Raw genomic sequence first — 9,537 nt, forward strand, 5'->3', positions numbered from 1 at the left:
AGGATTCTGATCCAATGTTTTTTTCTTAATCCCTCTCTCGACAGGGTAAATGTTTCCATCTTAATTAGGACAATTGCATGATTAATATAGGCATGGCCAGACACTTCTATTTCATATTTTCCCTATTTCATTTAAGCTTATTTCTACTCACTTGGGGAATTTTATCACCCATCCACAGTAAAAGCTATTAAACACCCATTTCTAACTTGGTTATTTTTTTAAAATGAAATGATTTGTTTCTTGTTTTCTCTAAATAATGTGCAGAAATAAGAACCTCTCCTAAAAATTTGCTCTCTTTATTTCCTATTGCATTTTACAGATGAATACATTATTTCTATTTAATACTAGGAGTACTAAGGAACCACCAAGATAAGGAGTCACATCTTTTCTAAAATACTTTATTCTCCCATTGTTCTGACAGGTTTAACTAAATAGTATCTAAGAATTTTTTGTCTGTAACATTCAATAACATTTTGATGCATTGAGGTTCAAACATGTTTCACGTATTTCAAAAGTATCTTGAGAATTATTAAGCATGTGTAATTGTTAGTTATACTATATCTACATAGCTACAAATTTCAGAAACTGAGTAACTCACCACAGTCTACTTTATATTCATTCTGAAAAGTATTCATCTTATTTTCCCTGAAAAGATTTTATTTTATTTGGAGTCCATTTGGTGGGTGGTGTGAATTTGATGAACATTGTTCACTCATTTTCTTGGTGTAAGTACTCCAGCTATGGCTGATTTTAATCAACCAACATGAAATCACTGAATGCAAAACTGGGGAGAGATGAATACAGCGATCTCTCCTTACTTGGTTTGAGCTGGCTCCAAGATGTAACTATCCTTAAGTTTATATCAATAGTTTTTCTAGAATGAATATAATTTTTCACAGTTGAATGACAAAATGAAGTCAAAGATAATTTTTTCAATGCCAAAAGAAGAGGTCTACTAAGCAGGGCTAGACCCAATGACACAGGACAAAAAACAGTGTGACTACAGATAAGGTCACTATATCTCAAGAGGATGCAAGTAATCCTTCCTCTAAAACTTAATTTCGTTCTATGAAAAGAATGAGAGACTTTTGTTTACTCTTCTTGATACAAAAGCTTAAAATCTTGTTTCTAAGGCATAAACCCCCTTTTGTCTAACTAAGTAAATGCCTGCCATGAATAATAGTTCCCATTGGGCAGCTGATGTAGATATTGTGAGTGTTAGAAAATTTTCTGATCATTATTTCACCAAAAATATAAACATGACCAGGGAAATTTGAATACAGAAAAAATTGTCACCAAATTTCATGTAAGAGAAGCTTAGAAAGTGAATGAATTGATGCTCTGAGATGACTTTCCGAAGTCAGCTCCTTTTAGGGACCTAAATAAGAAACTGCTTCTTCAACTGGAATTAGAACACAGAAAGATTCCTTTTGTTGCTTTACCATCATGGCTCAAGATGTTTTTATATTCTTGTATTGGCTCATTATTTTTGAAAATGTGTCATCGACCTGTTTCATGTTGCCTTTGGGCACTTTATTCTCTAAGGAATATTTAAAAGTAGGTTTATACTGGTTCTCAGTCTCAAATAGAAAAGAGAGTTTGAGAATTTTTTAATATACAGAACCTTTATTAGACAACAAACCCATGTTCTGCACTATGTTGTACTTTTTTCACCTTTGTCCAAGATGAACCTAAGAGCTCACTAGGGATTGGTGAGAACTAAGCCCCAGGGTGTGTCTTATGATACAAAACAGTCATCCTTCACTATCTGAAACATCAAAATGATTTCCACTCTATGCCTTCTACATGTATTACAGCAGATAATCCCTGGTAAGTCTTCGGGGTTGCAATTCTACACTAGATTTGGGGAAAAGGAGGGTTGGTTTCAAAGACAACATGTCCTATCTGATCCAATATGATGCCGGGATGTTAAAAAAAAAGCAATAAAATCTTATGCTGGTTGAGTGATTAAGCACCAGAAAGATTTGTTTCATCCTCTTCAGAATATTTCTAAGTCAGTTAATGACACAGTAGGTAAACATGTTAAAGTGCATTGACAAATATGATGACTTCTAGATAATAATATCTTGGCCAATGAATGAATAAAAAGCTTATTTGTTAAAAGGTCAGACAATTATACATATTTAGGCTGGAAAGCACTCAGGGGAAACAACACCCTTCAGGACATTCAGGTGAAATGTTCATCAAATATCTGAGGTCATTTATGAAAAAAAGAAGATAAATGTCTGTGGATTATTGTCTGCATTGTTATTTCAATACATTCTAAGTATCTTTCTAAATATTTTAGATAAGTTATGTATTTAACCCTCTCAGTCACACAGTGTTGTATTTCTATTCATTAACTGTATTTTACCACGAAGGATAATTGAGACACATAGACTGACTGAAGATCGTGCAAAGCTAAAGAGGGGCATCCAGAATTTAAAATCTCATGACTGACTTAGACCTGTGCACTAATGGCCATGACCTATGACTGATGTCTACCACTGGAACATGGAATGTGGAGTTAAGACCTACTGTTACTAGAGACTCAATAGAAAGAAGGCCTATCGGACATGGGGCTGTTCTGCAATGTGGCAAACTCTCAGAAAACAGAATTCTCTGTCACTGGAGGCTTCCAGAACAGATTGAAGGGCACGTGTCAGAGATTTTATAGAGAGAGGAGATCTCCTAAGATTGTAGGGGGAGTGGGCTTACACCCTAAATTTCTTAAATCTTTTAGATTCTGGGACACATCCTGAGTCAGAATTAAAGTTGTAAGTTGTATTAATGGTTCCAGATTTATTAGATACGTGAGATTCATGATTGTTTTCCAGGTCTATGAATTTCAAGGGTTTGAGATAGGTTTCCTCCCTCTTCTCAACAGGTGATAGATAGATAAATCATAGATAGATACATAGACACATAGATACATAGATGTGGGTAAATAGATAGATGATATACAGAGACATATAGATATCTCTGTACACAGACAATTGCTTTCACCATATTCTTCAGCATCCAGTGATGCTACTCCCATGCTGAGAACATAGTGTTTTTTAGCTTCATCTTTCTCAGTTTGCCTACATCAAGTCAGTGAGTCTCATAGATACTGCTTCCTTGATATCCTTCTGATTTTGCCACATCACTTCAAAATATCTCATCTGAATTATCATCAATATCTTTCCAACTTGATCTCCTCATACTTAGTTTCATGCCCTTCAACCCACTCATCAAGATGCTTGCAGACTGGATTTTCAAAAGGCAAAATGGTACCTGGTACCTAATGTGCAGGAAACAGAAATTTTGCTAAGCCTCCTAGAATATAGAGAATAACCCCCACATCAAAATAGTTATCTGATCTATTGTGCTGAGATTAAGAAACTGCCCTAGGAGAATATCAATGAGGCCTCATGAAGATGGAAATGTTAATATATCAAGATAGGGAAGTAACTACTTTGTTCATAGGATGTTTGGTCTTTTAGAACTAAGACATGCCTTTGTATTTTATCTTGCTGAATTTTTCCTTTCTCTCCTTTTGTTCAATATTCTCTGATTACTCACTATTTATATTTCTGTAAAGCTTCAGCTTTCTTGTTATTCTCTAAGGATTTTTCTAGGTCTAATATTATTCCCTTGGCCATGTTTAATTTCTAAAATTAATATTCCTCATAAAAGCAGTAGCATACATTTTTGGAACAAATCACAGAGATTGTTTGTCAGTGTATAGATGATATGATTCTGCAAATGTCATTTATCAGGCATGTAGCATCTAATAAACACAGCATAATGTATCTATTATACTTATTTGATGAATTAAGGTGATGCAGAGGTTGTTTCCTTGAGAATCTGAAAAAGCACAGACTGATTAAAATCTTCAGTAGTATATATTTTTACAACACAGCCTGATTTACTTGCATACTGATATATATTTCATAACTGTCATTGAATTACAATTCTAAAATCTCAGAGGACACAGTTCTCTTTTTATTTGTTTTTTCTGGACTAGTGTACCATAGAGTTTGTATCCAAGTAGGTTTACCTATAACAACAAGTCTTAGTTTTTTATTAATATAATAGGGTAATGATGTCAATATCATAAGGTAAGAAAAATAAAATAATCCAGCACAGTGTAGATACCTTATGACTATAAAATAAATAAACTTATCTTTGTTCCCCAATTGCTTTTTGGCAGCTGGTGAATAATTAATGTGTATTTTAAAAATCATTAGGAAATAAACTTTTAATGTGTGTAGTAATATTATCTTCTTATGTGGGAAAGATATAGGCTAACCTATTATGTATTTACTTGAAGGAAGAGTCCCTGAAAAAGGAATCTCAAAAAAGAAAGCCTTGCTCAGAGATGACTAAGTTTCAGGAGGAGAAACAATAAATTCTCTTGCATTGGCCTGAGGTGAGTTGCAGGTATTCTTTCATGTGCCAAACACAGACATAATCTGAATTTATCAGAAGAAAAAACATGAAAGAGGAGAAGACATGATTATATGATATTTCTTGTTCTCAATTTGTTCTTCATGTCTTGTTCACTCTTTGCTTTATACTTTCTTTAAATGGTTTCAGAAAGTGAGCTTTGCACAAAATAAAATAAAATAATTCTAATTTCTATATTGATATTCTTATATACTGGGGTGAAAATATTTTCTCAAAGAAAATTAAATACAGTTTGTAGAAAATCAGCCATGGGACTTCAGGAACTCTGAAGGAAAACCACTCACAGGAGGCCCTGGAGACATACAAGCTATAGTGTTATATACTACAGTAACCAGCAAAAGCAGACACATAAAGGTGATGGATCTAGTCTTATGAAAAACAACTTACAAGAAAAAAAATCACCTCTACAGAAATTGTAGTTTCAGTGGATACAAGATGCATGGATACAAGAGACTCTAAGTAAAAAAAAAACATTACGTTTCATAGAGACTTCTGTGTTATCACAAATAGTTGAGAAAAAAACTATTCAAGCCTAGGGATGTAATGATAATTATTGATGAGGAGAGAGAAGAACAGAAGGTGTAGATTGGCACTTGAAATTAAATATAAAGGATGTATAAATAATAGGACATTGAGAACAAGCTCTAAAATGAACTGCTACAGAAAAGCTGTATATGAAAAAAAGATTTATCTTCTCAGGGAATAAGTAGAAAAAGGTGCAAGACATATGGCTGGGTATGGGGAAAAAAAGCAAGTTTGAAAAATTAGGTTGAAAGTAACCTGATAAAACAAGTTAGTGAGCAGCAAAACTGAAAAATATTCTGATAAATAAGGCTTATGAGTTTAATCAAGCAGAATGATCTACTGCCACTGTAAAACCTCACTAACTTGTATGTCTAGCCTAAGTGGAATCTAGTTTTTGAAATATTTTTACTCTGTTAACTATTTTCCCACACTTTCTATTGGCAGGTCACAAAAGAGCACATACGTTTAGCAAACAAAAATTAAAGGGAACTCATTTGGTCCAGCAGTCATGGACCAGAATGAAGCCATCCAATCCATTTAATTTTGCTTATTGGAAATAATTAAGGCACAAAGAAATATAGAACCTGATAGTAGACTGTTAAAGATTGAGAAAAAAATTAGAGAGGAGTAGTTTGGATAGAAAAGATAATATGGTATATTTTTAAAATAACTGAAGTATATTTTGCCAAATAATTTATTCTTATTTTTAATTCATGAAGCCTCACAAGGAACAGAAGAATAAAACAACCGCACTGGTACTTGATTCTAATGATCGGATTACCATGTTCACATTCAACGGCTCAGTCTTCATGCCGTCGGTACTGACACTCATTGGGATTCCTGGCCTGGAATCTGTGCAGTGTTGGATTGGGATTCCATTCTGTGTCATGTACCTCATTGCTGTGATTGGGAATTCCCTAACTTTACTTATAATCAAATACGAAACCAGCCTCCACAAACCCATGTACATTTTTTTAGCCATGTTGGGAGCCACAGATCTTGCACTTAGCACCTGTATTCTTCCCAAAATGTTAGGCATTTTCTGGTTTCATTTCTCAAAGATACATTTTGAAGCCTGTCTTCTACAAATGTGGCTTATTCACTCATTCCAAGGAATTGAATCAGGTGTCTTATTGGCAATGGCCCTCGATCGCTATGTTGCCATCTGCCACCCTTTGAGACATGCCATTGTCTTCTCCCAACAACTCTTGACTCACATCGGAGTTGGGGTGGTGCTCAGGGCTGCCATTCTTATCTCACCATCCATAGTGCTTATCAAATGTCGTCTTAAACTCTTCCGCACTACTGTCGTCTCCCACTCCTACTGTGAGCACTTGGCCGTTGTGAAACTGGCTTCTGAAGATGTCCGAATCAACAAAGTATATGGTCTATTTGTTGCCTTCTCCATCTTAGGGTTTGACATAATTTTTATCACTTTGTCCTATGTTCAGATCTTTATCACTGTCTTTCAACTACCCCAGAAAGAAGCACGATTCAAAGCTTTTAATACATGTGTTACCCACATATGTGTCTTCCTCCAGTTCTATGTCCTTGCCTTCTTCTCCTTCTTCACACATAGGTTTGGCTCTCACATACCACCGTATGTTCATATTCTTCTATCAAATCTTTACCTTTTAGTCCCACCTTTCCTTAATCCTATTGTCTATGGAGTGAAGACCAAACAAATCCGTGACCATGTCCTGAAAATAATTCTCTTCAAAAAACGTTTTGATCGGTAGTTCCTCTTTGTATAGGGATTTTTAGGTTGGTTCAAAGTAGCAACATGGATATGGCGAAGAGTTGTATATTTGACACATATCTACATCCAAAAACAATCTTTAAATTTTAGATGCTCATCATTGATGGAAGTACTTAAGAAATCATAAAATACTTAACTTTGTCTGGTCATTCATATATGATAAAAACTCTTATGCTCAGTTTTTAAATTGTTTTCTATTTATAATTATTCTTCTGTGTTTGGTCTGTTTGAAATTAGAAGTTCTCTCTGGCAACCTTTAGCTCTCCATAAAAATAAAATTGCACAAAGCAAGATAATACTAAGTAATTTTTCAAAGACCATGTCACACATCAATGTTTTCAAACTGCTAACCCAACCCATAGCTATAATTGTGGACATGTCTCATTTCCTATCATCTGCTTGTGAATCTATAATGTGACATACTTTGAATTGCTTATCTAGTTTACCTATTTTCTCTTAAAAACTACTAAATGTGAAAACAATGCAATACTGAATTCAGCAACAAAAACCATGTATGATGAATACCATGGACAATAAATAGTGATGAATTTATATAGGAAATAATGTAGTAAAATACTGATAAAAATTAGGGTATTTAAAATAATTTATTTTTGGAAAACAAAAATGTGATCAGTACTTAAATAGAAAATATCCTTAAAGTGGTACATATTTTAATGACATTACCCAGTGAATTTTACTGAAATTTGGAGGTTGACGTTTGAGAATGAAATAAATATAAAAATTAATTCCATTGCATTCAGTAATTGCCTACTGCAATTATCTTAAGTATGAAACCTTATCTTATTTCCATTCTTATTGATAACATGTAAAACAATGCCTGAGACTTTTTAGAAGCTTTATAAAATTACATTAAATAACAAACAAGGTCAACACCTTCATGGTATTGGTTAATGGTATTCAAGAGCAATGAATCTGGAAGTTTTGAGGTTGTATTTAATATTTCCATACAGATATTATGCATACTAGAGAGTTTATTCCAGTATTAAAAGGTAAACAGAGATGGTGACTTGACTGAATCATTATGTAATTTTGAAATAAAGTATAAGCCAAACACGAAACTGGAATATGAGGAACTGACTCCTAAAACAGGGACTTTAGATCTTTCTTCACTCTTTGCTAGTCCTCTGCCCATATACTTCCATCCTCTTTCTATATGCTGCATCAACAGAGATCGGGTTTCAATTTTTTTGGTTAAACCTTTAAAACAGAACCAATAAGATGATATTTTAAAATAACAAAGGAGACAGAGAGAGATACTTGGCTTTCTAATTTTAGACAGATTTCCTGATGAGGAAGAACTAATCCAAGAAAACATCCCAGTGGACAAAAAAGGAAGGACACTACCATTCAATATACAGAGGTAGATAATAATTTTGGACAATAGGTTTTGTTGGATGAAGCAGAAATAAATTTGAATCATATGCTCTTGGTTTTCATATAAATTATATAAACATGTAGTATGTGAAATAAAACTTATCAGAAAGAACAAAGTAGTGTTAGTGGGTATGACAGAAAAGGTGTATAATGAGACAATAAGCACTTAATCTAATTTAATTATGTATTAGAGCATGAAATATTTCAGATGTTGTAGCATCGATAAGGCATACTGAATAATTGATGAGGACATCATTCCAGCAAAAGAAAAAATGTCAAATATATAAATTCTTTCTGAGAGGTTGTAATATGTAAATAATACAGAATGGAAATGATAAGTATGTGATATTCCTTATGAGAACAAAACAAAGTATGATAAAAACAATATTGTATAAAAGAGAGAACCATATTTCACAGTATAAACTACAAAATGTACTAAAATACATAAATGAAATGAGAAAAACGCATTTAAAAAATCTACCTAGGTGTATCAAGAAATGAAAAAAGAAATACATTTTATATGCTTCAGAGTACAGGGCTTCATGTATGTTCTGGTGTAGGAGGGAAGACAAATAAAAAAGACATTAAATATTTATACTAGAAAATGAAAAATTTATTTTTATAAGAGGAATCTAAAGTCTAAGATTATTATGGGTTAGTAGAGGTTATTTAAGCCTCCCATTAATTAAAGAGATCTATAACAAGGTGTAATAATTGAGCAAATTTTTTTTTATATCTGAAACAGAAGATGAGACTTAGGGTAATTATTAAGAGGAGGCACTTCACTTCCACTTCTGGGAAATGTAAACACATCTGAAGGAAATGCAAACACCAATTCAAAAAGATATGTACCCCTAATTGTTCATTGATAGATAAATAGATAAAGAAGATTATATATATATATATGTATATATGTGTGTATATATGTATATGTACATGTATACACACACACATATATATACACATACACACAATAGAACACTACTCAGCCATAATAAAGGATGAAATATTTTCATTTGCAATAATGGATCTTGAGGGTACAATGCTAAGTGAGATAATCACATAAAGGCAAATATCATATTATGCTAAGTGAAATAAGCCAGAAGGTGAAAGACAAATACCATATAATCTCACCTATAAGTGGAACCTAGTCACCAAAACAGACAAATGAACAAAATAGAACCAGAAACATGGAATAAAGAACAGACTGACAGTGATCAGAGGGGAGGGAGAAGGGAGATAATGAGGAAGTGAAGAAGGGGGAAGGGGCGAGTGAAGGAACATGAAGAGAGGACTCATGGGCATCAACAATAGCGTAAAGATTGACTGTGGGACTTGGGTTGGGAGAGGCAGAGGAAAGTAACAGAAAAAGGAGGGAAAACTGTAACTGAACAATAAAAAATAAA

General features: G+C 33.4%; 1 protein-coding gene across 1 annotated transcript; it reads left to right on the forward strand.

Moving 5' to 3' along the window:
• The first annotated feature begins 5,759 nt into the window (after nt 1–5,759).
• Nucleotides 5,760–6,716, forward strand: LOC118982868 (olfactory receptor 52A5). The gene has a single exon (XM_037040021.1). It carries the CDS (start codon nt 5,760–5,762, stop codon nt 6,714–6,716), a length of 957 nt encoding a protein of 318 aa, XP_036895916.1.
• The last annotated feature ends 2,821 nt before the right edge of the window (nt 6,717–9,537 follow it).

Source organism: Sturnira hondurensis, unplaced genomic scaffold, assembly GCF_014824575.4.
Source record: "Sturnira hondurensis isolate 20B ecotype Veracruz unplaced genomic scaffold, ASM1482457v3 Scaffold0002532, whole genome shotgun sequence".
NCBI lineage: Eukaryota > Metazoa > Chordata > Mammalia > Chiroptera > Phyllostomidae > Sturnira > Sturnira hondurensis.

Bases quoted from the DNA above. Each gene is read 5' to 3' on its own strand.
- LOC118982868 (XM_037040021.1), top strand. From the start codon at position 5,760: ATGTTCACATTCAACGGCTCAGTCTTCATGCCGTCGGTACTGACACTC.